At 40.7% G+C, this 19019-nt stretch overlaps 1 protein-coding gene across 4 annotated transcripts in view; it reads left to right on the forward strand.

The window, feature by feature from the left end:
- TTC7A (tetratricopeptide repeat domain 7A) overlaps positions 1-19019 on the forward strand; it is a 171622-nt gene that overhangs the window by 133403 nt on the left and 19200 nt on the right. For all 4 annotated transcript variants that reach the window (XM_017811687.1, XM_017811688.1, XM_017811691.1 and 1 more), the window contains one exon: positions 1394-1596. In XM_017811687.1, coding sequence (XP_017667176.1) covers positions 1394-1596 — 203 coding nt within the window. The remainder of the gene's footprint in view (positions 1-1393; positions 1597-19019) is intronic.

Below are 19019 nucleotides of genomic sequence, written 5' to 3' on the forward strand. Positions count from 1 at the left end.
ATTGTCACACTAATTTCCCTCCTCACAGAGACTTCATGAGAATATTCACTGCCTTTAAAAGTCAGGGCATTTAAGGTTGTGTCTAATTTCAGAATAGTTTTTTCTAAATCTGGAGCCTGAATTAGTAATTTTGAATTGGACTCTTGAACTGTCAATACTTACTGCATTACCACATCAGTTAAAAAAAAAAAAAAAGAGACCACTGATTTTTTGCAGTGAGAACACATAGAACACAAACAGGTTATGGACCAAAGAGCAATGCCTGCTGCATGAAGAAAGAGAATTATTTTATATACGTATATGCATACAGGTTTGTGTGTGTGTGTATATCTATATCTATATCTATATATATCTGTCTAAAAACACAGTTTCCCTTTTCAGTTATGTGTAGCAGTGAAAACTGAGTATCACTTCTGACCTTTTGAAAGAATTTAATATCTAATAAATCCAGAATTAGACTATTTCAGTGGAAAGAGACCTACAACGATCATCCATTCAGTCCAACACAACAATCGTCTAGTCAATCATCTAGACCAAATCCTCAGAAATGTTAAAGTTCAACCATGAGATATGTTATGAAATTTATGTTGATCATGAGAAATTATTTCATTAACAAGTTGATATTCAAGCACAGGAGTGTATGCCTGTTACATTTTTTTCCTAAAAAAAACACTAAGACAGTTGCTGATAGATCAAGAAAGTAAATGAGTGGTCTCTTCCAAGAGCTGTATTTCATTTTTCTGTTAAGTATGAGGAAGTAAATGGGTGAATACACAATATAAATAGATCTATATTATAAAAGTCTTTTGATTTTAACAGTCTCTGAAAAGTTAAGAGACAACTATCTCGTGAACTTGACAAATAAGCAGAGAGAAACACTTTTACCATATTTTTAAATGTGGAAATGCTCTTTTTAAGGTAAGTTATCTAATGTCCAGCTCGGATGTATCGTATTACTCTGACGTGTTTGAAGTTCTCAGTTGACAGTGATATCTTATTCTGTTCTTTTCCCCCCTCCCCAGATTATTTGGAAATACATATGATGACGCCAAGAAGCTACCAGCCTTGCTTCCTTAGGGCTTAGTTCAGCACTGTTTACATTCCCAATGGACGAATCCTTAAGGTTGTCCTCTGTCAGGACACCACCTAAAGATGTCCATGAACATCTGTATAGAGCCCTTTGCATTAGGAAAAGATCCATTCAGTGAATCCTGTCATAATAGTAAGCACTAACCATAGTAGTAAGCATTGTGCCAGATCATGGCCTCATGTTTTAATATGCTTAAGGGAAATCATTTATAATTAATACAAAGAAAAGGTCTCTGTTAGATTTCCTTTAATGGTAGGGTGTTTTTTACTTTATTTTTATGGTTTCCTGTTTTGGTTTTTTTAGCTGAACTCTTCATGGAACAGCAACATCTCAAAGAAGCAGGCTTTTGTATCCAGGAGGCAGCTAGTCTTTTCCCCACGTCTCATGCTGTATTGTACATGCGTGGGAGGTTTGCAGAGATGAAAGGCAATTTGGAGGAGGCTAAGCAATTGTATGATGAAGCGCTCACAGTGAATCCAGCTGGAGTGGAAATTATGAACAGCCTGGTGAGTTTGCAGGGGCTCAGCTCCATTATAGTATTTATGTTCCTGATTAACTGTAATAAGAGGGGAGAGGGCACATGCTTGCTCTGGATGCCATTGTCTTCCTAATCCTGAGAGCAAGTGACTGTTCCAAGCATAAATTGGGTAGCTTGAACCTCTATTTTAAGACTGGGTTGAATGTTTTTAACTAATTAGCACTTGTGTCAAAAGTAAATATTTTAATTGACAAAGGCTGATAGTTTTGGAAGTCAATTCACTGCTTTGTCTTTGCTGCTTTTTCTACTAACTGTTATGCATTTTAAATTAGCAGTACACTGATGTTCAAAAGATCTGAACTAAATAACTCTTGAATGTGGAGATATATATATAGATATGTATAGGTATATATATGTGGGGTTTGAAAACCTTGGGCTGGTGTCTTGTGTCTACACAAATCAAGATAAACTATGAGTTTACAACAAAATTAATCTGTTGCTCCCTTAAGCTGCAGCTTAGTTCAGCCTTGTGTAGGGGCAGTGACTCCAGATTTGTGGGGTTTTTTTGGTAACACTCCTACCTAGCAAGTTTTTCTTTTTTCTGTGGCACCAAGCCCAAAACAAACTGTTTTCCAGACACAGGGCCTAGAGCTTAATAACAGTAGTTGTAATACAGGGAGCTTTGTGGAAGACCAAAACCCACTTCTCTTGTGAAATCAGAACAGTAAATCAAATTTCATCAGTTATTTGTCTTTTTAACTGTAGCCCTTACTAGGTCTCTCTGGGATTTTAGAAGTCTGTCTTGACTAATTTATTTTTTACAGGAATTCTATATCCATGTGACTGCTTAGTGTCTTTGTTAACAGATTTGTATCTCCTGGCATAAATTTGGTCCTGATGGGGTTTGCTGGTATCTCCAAAAGTAAAGGGGTATTACTGCACAAGAGGACAAATGTGAAGTTCTAATTGAGAGAAAATAGTAGAACGTACAGGCAAGGGATGAGATATATGGTAATAATGAATGTTTAGTACAAAAATAGCAAATTAATATCTGATGCATAAGTCAGGAGACATATGCTATACACATTTCAAGCTTATATGGGGTAATAATATTACTTTGATGTTCTAATATAGCCTTTACAAATTCAGTCATTAAAAACCTAGCTAGATGGAATTATATTCTTTGCTCAGTGTCATGATTTCAGATGTCACCGATACCAGAACAGCCATCAAGTTAGATTCCAACATGCTACTAAAAGCTTTAATTTTTGTCTTATTTTGTGGACACAACCACATTCTGTGTCTTCCTATTTCAGTTGCTTGAAATTTTCTGAAACTATAGTAATTTGGAATAAAAATTTCTGAGATGCAAATCTGCTCTGGCCCAGTTGACTTCAGAAAATGTCATAACTGTTACTGAAAATGAGGCTACAGAAGAGACCTTAAAGGCTTCTGTGACATCTTCTTTATTGTACCTTAGTGTCTCCAGGTTTTGCAAGGAATGGGTAACATATTAATGCACTTTTTACCATCCCTAAGAAAATCCTTTCCAGTTTATCCAAGTTGTAACCTTTAAAAAACACATCTTGTATGTGCTTAGTAGATATGTATTTCTGAAAGCTCTAAAGTGTCTGTGAATGCTCCTTCCCCTCAAACTCCAGTAATTTTCAACAAGGACAAGAGAGATGACTCTGGTAACTACAGGCCTGTCAGTCTCACTTCAGTGACTGGTAAAATTATAGAGATTATTCTGGGAGTTACTGAAAAACACCTGAAAGACAATGCTGTCATTGGTCACAGCCAGGGTGGATTTGTGAAGGCACAAGCCCTGGGGCAACCCTGGGTGTACATACAGGATGGGGGATGAGAGGCTGGAAAGCCACTTCATAGAAAGGGACCTGGGGGTCCTGGCTGAGGGCAGGTTGAACATGAGTCAGCAGTGCCCTGGCAGCCAGGAGGGCCAACCGTGTCCTGAGGGGCATCAGGCAAAGCATCGCCAGCCAGTCGAGGGAAGGGATTGTCCCACTCTGCTCTGCACTGGGGCGGCCTCACCTTGAATATTGTGTGCAGTTTTGGGCACCACAGTATAGGAAGGTCCAAAGGAGGGCCATGAAGATGTTGAAGAATCTAGAGAAGCCCTACCAGGAGCAGCTGAGGTCACTTGGCTTGTTCAGCTTAGAGGAGACTCAGGGGAGACCTCATAGCTGTCTATAGCTTCCTCATGAGGGGACGCAGAGAGGTAGGAACTTACCTCTTTTATCTCTGGTGACCAGTGTTAGGATGTGAGGGAATGTCCTGAAGCTGTGTCAGGGGAGGCTTAAGTTGGATATTAGGAGAAGGTTGAGCACTGGAACAGGCTCCCTGTGGAAGTGGTCACAGCACCAAGCCTGCCAGAGTTCTGGAAGTGTTTGGACAATGCTCACAGGCACACGGTGTGATTCTTGGGGCTATCTTGTGCAGTTTTGGGCCAGGAGACAGACTTTGATGATCCTTGTGGGTCCCTTCCAATTCAGAGTATTCTATGATGATGTCTTAGTCAAGGGATGGAAGTAAAATTTAGGAGAGTTGAAAAAGACAACGAGATGGGAAATTTGGAGGCAGAGACTCAGTCTGTAAGCAAATGGGGAAGAAGAAAGATAAAGTCAATAACAAAGTGAGAGAAATAAGGATAGATGGAAAATAGGGTAAGATAGGTAAACTGGATAAGACTGGATAGATAAGACACATGGGTTGAGAGGTGGGCTTGTTGGAAAGGGCAAATTAAAGAGATCAATCTTATGAGAGTGGCAAAGGAGCAGGAACCTGTACTTTCTTTCCATATCCTTCAATCTCCTTAAGATTCTGATTTTTCCCATCCTGGTGCCAGCAAATATCAGTGAAAATCACTTGCTTAAGCATGTGCCTCATCTCCTTTATCTTGGCCATGCTGGCAGCCTGTGGTTTACACCTGTTAGCTAAGATAGCAAAGGTCTGGTCTATCCCTGCTGATATGAATCATGGCAGTAGTTATATGATGCCACATAATGGCACTCCTTTGTATGTTTTTCCAAAAGCTAGGAAATTGCACATAACAAGTTAGAAACATCTGATGAGCACTATAGAAAAGCCTGTAAAGAAATTAATCATTCTGCCTTCAGAATAGAGCTGGAATAATGTGCAGTAAACAAGGCTTTTAGGGCTATGCATCAAATGAAAAGGGCAAAAATAAAATATTGAATGGCTGCTAGCTAAGTGATTTTGTCCTGTGTACTGAATGAGACAGTGTCCCCATGGAGAACTTAAGACTGGGTTTATGCAGTTGAGGATGTAATGTAACAAGTGGTAAATTCTGAATCTCCTCAAGGCCATCAGAAGAAAACTGAACGCCTTTCTGAAATGTATGAATTAACCAAGTACTAGCTGTACTTTTATTAAAAATACAAGTTTTTGAGCACAGTATGTTCAGTCCCCTACCAGAAGGAAATATATGTCTTGGCTTATGCAAGAGGCCAAAACAGATTATCACCTAGTTCCAAGGGGTTCAGAATTATGCAAGACACATACACAGGCAGCTGGAATTAAATTCACACATGTTGTTTCAGTGCTGGTCCTCCCAAATTGAGTACATTGTTTTCCCACTGTAGTAATACTGTTGTGGATATGTAATAATTTAGAGAAAGATGGTCTGGTTATGAGAATTACTGTTTGACTTGGTGCCATCCAACTGACCTAGTCCACTTTAAGGAAAGACTCTGCTGCAGACAGTGCTGATCCTCCCTGGTGTATCAGCATCAATTAGCAAAGTAGTCATGTCTCTTCCCCTGGGCTCTCAGAAGTGGGTTGTCAAAGCTATATTTGGAAAGTTCCAACCTGAAGAGTGTTGCTGGCTTTAAATGAAGGGCACAGATCTAGCAATGAATGAGTCCACCGGGTGTCAGTAACTTCACCTTTACACAGAATACAGTCACCACCATAATACACACAAGCTCTTTCTCTGCTTAGCTGAAAATGGCTGTGTTTTACTGTGACTGTAGAGTGTTTACAATAGCTGTCAAATCAGTGAGCTTTCCATATAAAGCATGGTGCTGCGTGGAAGAGCAGCGCTGTTCGGCAGGAGTGCCGTGCTGAGCACATCCGATGAAGTGGGTACATGCTCTGCTTCATCACAGGGGCCTTTGGCACTTGCTGTCAATACTGTGGTTAGGAAACCACAGGCACTTTGAAAATACCACATAGTTGTGCTGCTTCTTGTAACACTTGCAATTTCTGAGTGATGTCACAGGATCCTTAAGCCTGTATTAGGAATCCACCATTGGCATTTACAAAGTAAATACTACTGGCTAATACCTAATTTAAGGAAGCATATTTGTTGAGGAGTTCTGTTTTCACTCGGAAAAAACATACACAGTCATTTTTTGAGGCTATTTGGAGCATACTTATGTACCAAAGAACTCCTGGTGAGGTGTGGAACTACTCCTTTGGCTGCCAGAAACAATTAGCTTGGCCTTTAAAAATTGTACATACTGTGAGTCCACAGTTTTCTTTCATAAATACAACTTGCTAAGGTTCTTTTTCCACATTTCTTCTGATTCTGTCTCACACATTTCTATTAGAACAGCCCTGTTTTTTCCTTCTTCCCTTTCACAGGCTCCTTCTGGGGCCTGCTTGCAAGGATCACAGAGCACTTCTTTCCCCCAGGGAGGCTGATGGAGTTTCTACTGAGCAGGTGTCTTCGCTGGTCTAGAAACAAGAGCTTAGTCCATATCCCCTTGTCTTACACTGTGACCTCTGACAGCACATTTCTACAACCAATAACTATGGCTTACATTTTGCAGTATGTACCAAATTTTGTTTATATAACATCATGCTATACACAGCTTTGGGACAGTGATAACAAAACTGACATGTGCCCAGCAAAGTCAGAAAATATAATACAAGGTGGGGCAGATGACACCTCCTTGTAAAGCGATACACAAATCCACCTACCTGTATGTAACCAGAGAATGACATTGAAATTTTCTAGTTCCAACCACAGTGCATTCAGTACCATTCCCACTTGTGATTCAGAGGAGGAGAAAATCAATTCCAGCATGCTGGATTTGAGTCCTAAAGCTCCATACGTAATATTGCAAGATAAACTAAAAACATACTGAGATACTCAGAAGACACCGTTCCTAATGCATCCCAGGATGCTGTTAGCTGCCTTTGCTGCAAGAGCACATCACCGGCCCATGGCCAGCTGCTCTTTCACCAAGGCCTTTCCTCCAAAGCTGCTTTCCATCCAGTCATCCTCTCCAAAGTGAATTTAAAGCTATTACCAGGAACTTTTTTCTGAAAGTAGATACTAAACATAACATCGGCATGACTGTACCAGGTCAGGCCAGAGGTTTATGTAAGTCATTCTCACCAACAGCATCAAAGAAGTGCCTAGGAAAGAATGAGGGCAGGGCAGGCATACGTGGTACTTCTAAGGTTATGACTTAGCTCAGGGACATCCTGAAGCAGAGTTGGATTCTACTTGCATAGTAATTCACAGTGCATTTCTCCTTCATGAGCTTGTCTTGAGCCTGTGTTAGAGCTTTCATCATTGACAACACCCTTCGGCAAGGAGACCCACAGGTCTCCTTTCTGCTGTACAAAGAACTGCCACATTCTGTATGTTCTTGGCCATAGAGCTGCACCTTGTCCTTATTTTGGAAGACACCCCACTGATTCTTATTCTCGCTCCCATTGCTGATTTTATAGGTATCTGTCATTGAACCATTCCTGTTCCTTTCTTTTATTGCTACTACTTCTCTGTGAACTTCTTACAGTTCTTTTTAAGATAGGCAGGCTAGAGCAAATAATGCACTTACAAAAAATAGCTTAGCTTCAAAGGCAGTGTTGTGGACTCAGTGTTTAAAAAGCACCTCTCTGCCCATGGTCTTTTACTCGCATAATTATGTCTATGTACATTTTCATAGAAATACAATGTTCTTTTTCAACTGTTTTGTATTAACCCGATTTTGTTATCAAAGGTCTGTTCCATCTCCTCGTGCCTGTAGGGGCTGGATTTTATTTTCTGGATGGTCAGCATCTCTAATAAATGCATGGTTATTTATAATGGCAGTAAGCAGTGTAATACTTGTCACAGGACCTTGCAGAGATGTCCGTGTCCCATCTGTGAATACAACACAGCCAGGAAGTGTGTAGTTCTAGTATTTGATAAATATACTTCATTTTGCTTGCCAGAGACATCCTTTTACCTGGTGGAACACAGATTTCTCTCTGCTGGTAATGCTAGAAGCTGAAGACCTTGATTAAGAACAGATTTTTGTATAGATTGTATAAGATAAGTACATTGCTCTTGATTAGATCTGAGCATTTAAAAACTATATGATGCTGTATTTAAAACTTCTTAATTGTTCAGTGAGATGCAAGGACTGAATAAAAAGAAAGCCTTTGCAAAGAGTCTAGGACTGTTTAATTTGGCCTTCATTGTGTACTTAGGATGCAATTTCATGTTCATTTTAGTAGGAGAGTCAACCTATTGTGTCCAGACTCACATTTGGTAGGATCAGGATAATTTGAAGACTACAGTTTCTGCTGATTAAAACATGGAAATGAATTATTTCTGTTCATTTATTTCATTTTACCTCACAGTATGGTGCATGCATCTTTGTTTTCAAAAGCATCCATTCACATAATAAAAACATGGTTTGATTGCTTAATATTTTCAAGGATGACATGTGTTACTTCCTTGGGGATTTGTTTCATGCTGCCTTGGAGTAATGATATAAATCACAGGGCAGATTCTCTGCGTGGGTAAATTATCATAGCTCCATCATACCAAGGTCTGTATGTCTTGTAAGGTAGCTAGGACCCTAATTAAAACCATTTTTACCTTGAAAACTAAATTAGAATGCTTTCTGTGCTTAAATGTGAGAACAAAAGAGTGTAATTTTCACATTATTTAATAGAGTTAGTTATCATCTGAGAAGCTGCTTTTTGTCTGTAGTTTATGCATTTTTTTGCTACTTTGTAGATAGGTATGCCGTGATCTGTTTCCATTTACAGTGACATTTCTTCCTCAGTTTTTCATATTTGTGTACAGAGAACTGAACATCATGATTAAAATTCATCCTCTAGTAGTTAGAACAACTGTGCATTTGTCCTACGTGTAATTAGGTGGATAATTGCATCTAGAGACACAGCAAGCAACCTGTTTTTATCTGTTCTGGAGATACTTCTTCCTGGCTGCATTTGATGCTCCCCCCGCTCTTGTTTAGGCGAAGGTAATAAGCAGAGTTAAGGACCGGGCAATTTGATGAAGTGGACAGTTGTACTACTTTTGTGATGCTGAGAATAGATTTCATTATCATAGCTACTGCCTAAACAAATACTTAAATGGAATCTTGGAGAAACTGCTCTCATAAGAATTCAAATTTCAGTAGATAATGTCTGCAAAATAAATTTTTTACTATTCTTTAACATACAAAACAATTGAAGCGTTACTAGTTTTTATCTTAATACATCTATTCCTTGTGTTCATTACTTTAAATATTTTTGGATGGTATCAGGTGTGTTTATTATTCAGAATTTCTGTATGTAAAACCTGCTTCAAGAGAGGGTTATTTTAAGGTTTTGATGTATGTATTGACTAGTTTTTTAATTACATTCTGTCTGTGTGACTCAAGGTTGGTGTGGCTTCTGAGTTAAAATATAGTAAAAATGCATAGAAATAGAAATATAAAAACAAGTATCAGTTACTAAAGTACTTCAGATACTCCGTATGCCATGTCCCTTAATCCCGAGAAGCCACAAGCCAAGCTATTAGGACTGTTTGTGGGGGGTGCTGCTGCAGGGGCAATCTTTTGTTGTTTTAGAAAGAGCAAAATAGAGCACCCAAAGCAAATGTATGAAAGCGAGCGAGCTCCAAGTTTCTCTTCCCAAACTAGGCACCATTTCATGGTATTTATCAAAGCACTTCAGGCTGGGACTTTGCTACTGTTGTGCAATAGGGTGGGTCCTTCCTCTTAGAGAGAGCAAAGAACTGCAACTCAGTCATTTTCCATTGAAGGCAATTTACTGAAGAGGCCAGAGAGGAGGTGGAGCCCTGGCTCTCACCATCCCTGGCATGGCCAGCTCTGCTGCACTTTCAGCTCTGATCATGTGTCACACTTTACTCTAAACCTCTGTAAAACAGGGATGAAGCTACTAATCTGCTTCATCTGGGGTTTGTGGAGCTTAATTAATATCTGCACATACTTTCAGATGACAGGCGCTCTGTAAATGCAAAATCTTATTTATTCTAATTGTATGTCTTGATTCCCGTATTCATTTGGGATTTTGGGCCACAAATTATTTTGGACGAAGTACTGCAACTGTTCGGCACAAAAGATGTGCTTTAGAGCTCTGAGTACCCTTATGTCCCTAAATGTAAGTAGTGATGAAAACATTTTTGCAGTGGGAACAGGATTTAGGAGGCAGACCTGCAAACTATTTCTTCCTCTAGCAAGGATTTGTTTTCATTAGAGGAATCTGCTGTGCCTGTGTGTCATGCCTTGCCCTCTACTGTATTGATGAATTGTTATAGCGGTGCTGTGAAGGACAGAGTAAAACAGAAGCAAATGTGAATCTGATGGCTTTCTAGCACAGCCCTCTCCTCTTCCTGGGGATAAGATATGACAACGCCTGCAGAAAATAGCTTTTCGCAGGGGGGAGGGAGGGTGCTTCCTTTCTCTGACAGTGAATGTATTCTCCTGCTTTGCAAATTCAGTGCAAGCAGAACATCTTTGTACCAGTACAGTTCTGCAGTTTTTCCCTGGTGAGAAGGGGGCTGGATTTTTAAGAGAGAGATGACAGACCTAAAGGTAGGAAAAGCATTCAAGCAGACAGTCATTACAAGCCATTCCAAAAATGGAGCAACCTTGAACGAAGTGCCTTTTTTTTTCCCCTTCCTTAAGTAAGTAATAGTGACAGTCAACAGGAGATTCGAGCCACCCAAAGGAAGACCAGTGACGTCTTCTCTGATGCAGCTTTGAGAGCTACACACATTGGGACTCTCTTAGGTCTACCTAATATGGAGTGCACAAGAAAACACTGCAAGGGTGAATTTGCTAAGTCCTAGTCTCCAGTAGGATATTTTTGGACTACTCTGATAGTACAAAACATTTAAACATTTCAGTCCACCCCATAAGTTTTCCCTCGATGAGGGGACTATGCTGTGAACTATTTTTCTCCTTTTTTTTTTTTTCTGTTCAGTGCACTGCATTTCTCCAGTGCATTTGGAGAACAAGCAGATGGTGATATAAGAGAAGGGGAGGGGAAAGAATCGACAGCAAAAAGCATAGACTGCTACTTATTTTAAAAATACCAAGTTAAAGCATTGACTACTCAGAGACAGTTAAAATCATTTTTTTCTCTTCCGTAACCTGTTCAGTTGCTTGTTTCTTCCTTTTTCATCTCTCTTTGCCTTGTAGATTTCTGCAGGACTTGAACTCAACCTTGATTTGCCCCAGAAGGCTTTTTCAATGCTATTTATTTGCTATTTAATCCAAGAAAGGTAAAATTCACTACAAAGAATCTTAAAGTGCACTTGGGTTAGAAGCTTGTTCCAGTGGTTTTGAAGGAGTATTTGAAAACAACAGAACAAACAATCCAGGACCATGAAATCAGGTGGAAGTCCTCAGCCCTTTGGAAAAATCAACTCCTGAGGCAGGAACTTAATATACGCTTTGTGTTTGTTCTTCATGACATCTAAACTTGTGTATTTTTTACATGTTGAAAACATTCCTCTTGCTCTTTTCCTCTTGTCCTTCCTCATGCATCTATAAATCTGCAGTCTATCAATGAGCTGCTGTTTAATATTGCTAATGTGACTCTTGCTTATCTTTTTGCAAAAGGGGTCAAGAGAGAGAATCCCTGGCTGGAAAAAGATGGAGGCAGGGGAAACCCTTAGGGGAAAAATGGCCTATGATCATCAGGGGTGGGATAGAGAGATCTCGACTTGTCAGGGTAGTAAAACGAAGACTGCGAAGAGATCTTCCTGCTCTCTGCAGGTACACATGGAAACAAATAGTGAATGCTGTGGGGGGAAAAAAGCTGCATCAGCTAAAGGAGGCAGCTTGATCTGCTATAAATGGCTGCTGGAGATTGAAGAGGGTTCTCGGCCATCAGTGCAGGGAGGTTCTGAAGGAGTCTTCTAGGTCATCTGATACTGCAGCTTGGTTGGTTTATGAGGGAGAGTGGACAGCCCCGAAAGTACCTGTAAGTAGGACTTAACCAAACCCAAAACAGTGGTTGCCCATTCAGGCATGCAGGCTGCCCTGTCCAGATCACCAGTGACTGAATTAATAATGTCCTCACCTGCGACCTAAAGCACAGAGTATCCAGCTAAAATGTCTTGCAGGCCTACCTGTTGTCCTGCCTTCCTATTTCTATTTTCTGCTGAAGAACATCTATTCCCAGAAGCATTTTGTAATTATTTTGTTTATTGTTTTTTAAATTAGAGGTGGAGTTTGAATGTCAGTAGGGCTTCCCTGGAATGCAGCCCTGACTTCCATTTTTTATCTGTATTCTTAACGAGTCGTCAAGCGGCTTGTGTGTATCATGGAGTGGAATGATGGATGTAGCTGGACTCAGGAGAGTTGCATTGAGATTCTCTTAAAAATGAGCAGCATTGTGGCAGCTCAGCTGCATTGACAATAACATCAAGTCAGGTTTAATAGTGTGGTTCCTTATTGAATGAATCCACCCTGTAGGAAACAGTATGACCTTCCTGTGTGTGCGCAAGACAAAAAAAAATCAATGCTAATCCCTTGGGAGGAAAAATACAAGATTAATGGAACAGTTGAGTGAGTCTAATGAGAATCAGATGGCAAGAATGTTAATTTGGAAAGAGATAGTCGTATAAGCTGTCTGAAGGTATAGTGTGGTAGTTTCCACATATCACCAAATGCCATGTATTCTTAGATACATGTCTGCCAGATGTAATTTAATGGATTTGCACCTCTTCTGTATGGCTTCCTGACAGAACAACAGGGGATTTTCAAGCTAATCACCTTTCAGTGGGGAGATTTATGAATACTGGAGTTAGCCAAGCCTTTCCACCATCAGGAAGGGCATGGACTGGAGACCACCACTGGGTGCAGCATACCAACTGGGAGCTGCTTGATCAGAAATGGGCTGGAGCATCTCTGTCTTGTGGTTGCTCTCTGGAGTCATGCAGTTCACTGGCATTGTCAGATACAATGCTTGCCTAAATCTGTCCTCATGATTAGTATTTTTGGAAATTGAATGGGTAGTAATTTTTCTGTCATGCTTTACTCAATAGCCACTGGCTTTGTAAGAAATAAACAGAACAATGGACTTTTATACTTCCTCTTTGCTTCTCAGAGTCTGAGGTGGTAATTCCATTTTATGGGGGGAAAATTCACATTGCCTAGTTCTCAGCCTTTAGCTTAGGTAGATGAGTTGGTCATTCTTTCTACCTGTTGCCCAGAGAGGGGTATTCTCCAAGATTGGTGCAGAGCATCTTTTGTTAGGCTGCTGCTCTGCACTGCCTTGTGGAAGAGTCTCCCTCTGTTCTTGCCCTAAAGATATAGAGAGACTGTGCAATTAAAGTGGGTGCCTATGTTTGTATAGATCACGTACCTCTTTAAGTTATATCACATGAGGCAGTTGAGTATCTCCTAGTGCATGGCTTAAGGCAGGAAGAGGTAAAATTATATTGACTTGTTCCAGAGAAAATACTGCATTGATGTTTTTGTAATTAGCCCAGTTCTCTCTTTGCCTGTGATCACCTGTTCAGCATTCATTTAAATAAAAGGAGTAAACTCATAAAAACATCAGTTTTACAATTGCATCACTTACCAGGCTGTATCTGCTTTCCAAGATTGTCACCAACATAAGAGACTGCAAATAAAAATCAACTCGAACACAAATGGCAGCATGTCAGTAGTGCCAAGCTGTACTGTGGAGATTATTTGTTTATGCTTTTATTTGCCAGCATTGACTAAACAAAGATAAGAACATAAATGCTGTAGCAGAGCTTCCCAAACAGGATTACGGGGGTGACAGGAGCTAGCACTTAGCATTACAATAATAGATACCAATGTGGGAGAGACGTCACTGCCCTGCTGCTCCTCTTACATCCTAAGAGCAGAGCAATAAAAGAAGAGGCAGGTCTGTGGAGCTCTTATGTGAGGTTTGCTGCTTTATGCAGGAACATTAATCTTGTAGGGTTTGATTCATTAGGTTTGTACTATGTGAGTTTTGCTTTGATCCCTCAAAACCCAGACCGTGGTTAATGTGACTCTGAAGAAGGGCCTTATTTTGTGAGCCTTAGTAAGATGTACAACAAAACAGGCAAGCTCCATATAAACTCTGAATTGAGTGGGTAACAGACCCCCCAAGTCACCTAATTTTGAATGTCAGTGTGTATGGTACAAGGCTAATTAAGATACACAGAAACTGCCATGTGCCTTTTTAATTGCAGTTAGACAAGATGTACAGTATTTGAGTCAGCTCGGCAGTGTTCCAGCTGATGAAAGTGTTGATGATACCTGACACCAGTGATGATATATTAAGTGCTCTTAATATCTTAGCGCACATGTCATGGGGCACATTAGAATTATAGAAGAATTTAGGTGAGAAAGGACCTTTCCTCCAGAGGTCGTCTGGTCCCGCTTCTTGCTCACAGCAGGGACCAGACGAATATCTGTATTTGATATAGGTAGCTCAGGGCTGTGTCCAGCTGAGCTTTGATTATTTCCAAGGGTGGCTGTTCTCTACCTCTCTGAGCCTGTGTTCTGATGCTGCACATTCCTTGTGAGGGTTTTTTTCTAAATAGCTAATCAACCAGAACAAGGTTAAGGTACAACCCTGCTGTACCTTAATCCATTGCAACTGAGCACCTCTGAGAAAAGTTTTGTCCTGTCTTTTTTCCAGTCACCTATCAGGTAGCTGAAGGTAGCAGTTGAATACATCCTTAGCCTGGAGGGGGAAAGGCTGAATAAATGTTCCTCTCGCAAGCTTTTCGTAATATCATGGTCCCCCTAGCTGTCTCAGTGGCCCTACACCTGTCCTTCTCCAGTTTGTCATCATCTTTTTGGTACTGGGGAACCCAAAACTGGTGAGGTGACAGCACTCCAGATATTAAAAAAATAGAAGGAAATAATTACTGCCAGTCTGCTGTGGGGCATTACCTAATGCAGCACAGTATGACATTAGCTTTCAGCACTGCACGGGTGCCCTGCTAATTGGTGCTCAATTGTTGTCCACCAGCATCCCCAACTTCTTTCCTGCCGAGCTACTTTTCCCCAGTTGACTGGTACAGTTGCATGGGGTTATTCCATCCCAGGTGCAAGAGGTCACTGTTCAGCAAATGCAGTTCCTCTTAAAGTTCCAGGGAGACTGTGGCACTGAAATGACAAACAAGACCTGCATTGTTGAGGGCCAGAGGCAAATTGCACATAATGGTCACTTATGGCAAGTAAGATTTTTTATACTCAGAATAAGTAAAAGATTAAGTTTGGTCAGTGCTATATTTAAAAATATGGAGATGCCATGTCTGAGTTATGCTCAGATTTTGGTATCAACACTGATTTTTTTCAGTAACTCACAGTCCCCTTCATACAGAAAACCACACAGTGTTCAAGACCTTTTTCCACACTGTAGACAGTAAGGAATGATATTGCTCAAGGCAACATTAGCAGAAGCAGAGCAATGTGGAAAAGTTAGGCCTGTTGGGAATTCACTAGTCACTGGGAAGCTGTTGGAGGAAGACACCTTTGGTAGGAGGCTCCCTGGTGTGACCTTGTGATTTTATGCTTTCATTGTTTGTAGACAGGCGAGCTGCTGGAATGGTTCTCGCATCCTCTGTGGCCTACAGCAGGGCCACAAGTGTGTGCATCTCTGTGTACACACACATATTTGTGTACGTCAGAGCTACAAGAAGCGTAGTGTCAGCTAGTTTTAGCAGGCTCAGATTTGGTTACGAAACCTTAGATGGAAGGAGCAGCTTCTGCATCCCCTGAGCAATCTTGACTGGTTGGGGTCTGATGCTTTGGAAAGGGGACAGGTCCCCAAGGCCTTTTGGTAAGTGGGTTGTGCCCCAGGACAGAGCAAAGTAGGAAAATAAAAAAGCCAGATTCTAAAGAAGACTTTCCTTGCAGAACTAGCCAGGTCAGGGCAGGAGGAGTCTAATTTGTTGAACAAGTGAAGTCTTGTGATCCTGAAGTGAGTAGAGTGGGAGGCTGAGTGAGGGCAGTGCTGGATACCTGAAATGGAGAGTGTGGTGAGTTGACCTCAACCACCCCTTTAGCCGCTATGCTACCAAAACCTCGCCATGCAAACCAAATACAGAGAGCCACTGGGAAACAACCATCCATGCTTTGGCTCTCACATAGCTGGGCCTGGACCCCTGAGGGTCAGGAAAAGCTGCTCTTCCATATGTTAGTACAGCAAATGCTGTTGCTGTTCAGTGGTAAATTTATCCTTGTGGTCTCTGTCTCTCCTTGTGTTGTAAGCAACAGTTCCCACTTCTTCTCCACAACCTGTCAAGTCAATCTGTGTATTGCAGGCTTTAACACCTGCATTGAACATTACATGGAACCAACACTAAAGAGGCAGCATATGGGTGAACCATGGAATTGTTTGGGTTGGAAAAGATCTCCAATATCGAGTCCAACTGCTAACCCAGCACTGTCAAGTCCACCACTAAAACATCCACACATCTTTTAAATATCTCCAGGGATGGTGACTCCATTCTCTTCCCTGGGCAGCCTGTTTGTCATCCAATGCTTGGCAACCCTTTTGGTGAAGAAATTTTTCCTAATATCTGACCTAAACCTCCCATGGCACAACTTGATGCCACTTCCTCTTGTCCTTTTGCTTGTTACTCAGCAGAAGAGACACCTGGATATATCCTCCTTTTAGGTAGTTTTACAGAGTGATAAGGTCTTCTCTGAGCCTCCATATCTTCAGCCTAAACAACCCCAGGAACCTCACTTTAGGAACTCCTAGATTGCTTCCTGTTTGCTGTGTTGTATTTTCACCAGACATATGGTAAGTTGAAGTACCCCACAAGAACAAGGGCTAGTGATTGTAAGACTTAATCTTCCAGATGCTTATAGAATATTCTATCTGCCTCTTCATCCTCATTGGGTGGTCTATAACAGATTCCCACCAGGATATCTGCCATGTTGGCCTTCCCCCTGATTCTTACCCATAAACAGGAAACCCTATCATCACTATCGTTCAGCTCTGGACAATCAAAACTCTCCCTAATGTGCAGATCTACCCTACTGCCTCTCTGCAATACGTTCACTTGTTCAGCACATTTAGCATACCATACCAACCTGGCCAAACCTAATTGTTAGTGAAGGATGAACTGTGAATTGCATCTAAAATAAATTCTGAAGTAGTTCTGAGATAGTGATCATTTTTTAAAACAAGAAAGTTTGGATTCATTCTTATGTAAATACTCCCCTGGGCAATGTTTTCCAAAGCATCTAATGATGAGCAGATTTGGCACTTCTGTGGGATTGTATGGATTTTAATAAGAGAGCAGTATTATTCCCTTGCATCTAAACAAAATATACGGAATTTCTGATCTGATTGGCCAGCAGAGGTATTTTCTCTTTGAGGCTGTTGCAGCTCAGCACAGTACAGGAGTGACTAATACAGACAAATGAAGCTAGGTCAAATTAAACAAATGCCACAGTGAAGCATTTCTAAAGTCCTCTATAATCGCTTACCACATTGTGAGGCTCAAAGCTTGATGTTGTAGGAGAGCTTATAGATTTGTTAACATACAGCCAGACCCCACAGCATTTAAATCTTTCCTGAACTGAGATTTTGTACGTGAGGATAGTTCAGGACAGGCCTCTGCAGTACAAGCAGATACTCTTACTGAAGTCACAAGGAAAACTAGTAAGAGATTCTGTACATATTTCATGCACATTAAGAGCAAAATTGCCTGCAGTATCTTCAGCACCGGGTTCATGGACCATTTGGTATCCTGTTTGCTTGAAAAGTGTCTTGCCTTGAGAGCAAGAAAAGTAAATAAATGTAGAGAGACCAATAAAATCCACAAGCCCTGGAGAATTCCAGGCTTCAGAAGCAGAAACCCTCACCTTAGCACTCCTTGGTGTTGTTCCTAGAATACCACAGATATGTCAAATAAGCAACCTTGAAATCTCAGGACTACTTTTCACTAGTGATAAATGATTGTGCAAGTATTTGAGATAAGTGTTAATTTCACATTTCTGCCGCTTGAAATTATTTTTCTTTGAACCTCACCATAGTCACCAGTGGTTAGACAACTTTCTCAACTCATAGATTTTGCATTCCCTTAAAAATTCTGTATTATATATTATTTGCTGGCTGACACAGCAAATCAGACAAACTGGAAGCATATATCATTTTAACTTATCTGTTACTTTGAATAGTGAATGAAAAACAATCAAAGGAAGTGGTTTGCAACTAACCTATTGTTTGAAATTAGCTTTCTCAAACCAGAAAATATAAAATAGCGGCATCAAAAATAGCAGCATCACAAAGTAAAAATGGCGTATATGTGAGATGCTTGAGCCAAAAGACAGCCTATTTTTTATAAATTTATTTTTAGCTTGGTCGGCTATACTAAGTGATTTTATCAATGTAGCTAGTCTCTGGAATAAGAATGTTCACATAATGTAGTGTCAATGCAGGCAACAATGACAAGTCATGATATATTCATGTAACACAAATTCTTTCAATTCAAATTCATACAGTTAAAATTCTGTAAATGGATTGAATCTCAGTAGTTTTGGACTACGCATTTTCACTCCCACAAGCTGGCATCAAACAAGGACAGAAGAGCAGCCTTGTTGGAATTGCAGCCCTGCTATTTTTGCATACTTTGAACTAGACAATTTGCAAACTTTTTCCATCTCAGTGGTCATAGAGCTTGTCACAGTTTGAGAAGAACCAGAAGGACTGCCTCTCTCCATCTCCTGTTAGAAGAAATCTCCCTTTAGAAGAGACTTCCTTTGCTCAGATACTGCAGAGCTGATGGTGAAAGGTGAAACCTTTCAAATTAAAAGGAATTATGATGGCTTTTAGGTATCTATGGCAGAATATCCCAGTGCTTGGGGCAAGGAAGAAAAACCTGTACTGTGCCTTTAACACTACCTAGACTTGAGATGTTTTTGTCAAGGAAGGGGGTTAGAGAAGCAGCTGTGTAGGTGTGGATGCCACCCCCTTTCCCAGGTGACTAGCACTGCTACATAGAGCTTTGACAAGCCTGAATAACTGTGCTTGAGCATTACTGTCCCTCACTGCATACAACACAAGAATCTGATGCTTCCGTAGCTCCTCCAGTATACTGGGAAATCAGCTTTTCAAGAGATAAACCAGGGAAAAGATAAAAGTAACTATCCCAAACTGGAAGCCGCTGGGCTTCCAGTAATCCCCGCCCAAAGGAGAAGAGGCAAAGAAGGCCATGAA

Source organism: Lepidothrix coronata, unplaced genomic scaffold, assembly GCF_001604755.1.
Source record: "Lepidothrix coronata isolate B3197 unplaced genomic scaffold, Lepidothrix_coronata-1.0 Scaffold33, whole genome shotgun sequence".
Lineage (NCBI taxonomy): Eukaryota > Metazoa > Chordata > Aves > Passeriformes > Pipridae > Lepidothrix > Lepidothrix coronata.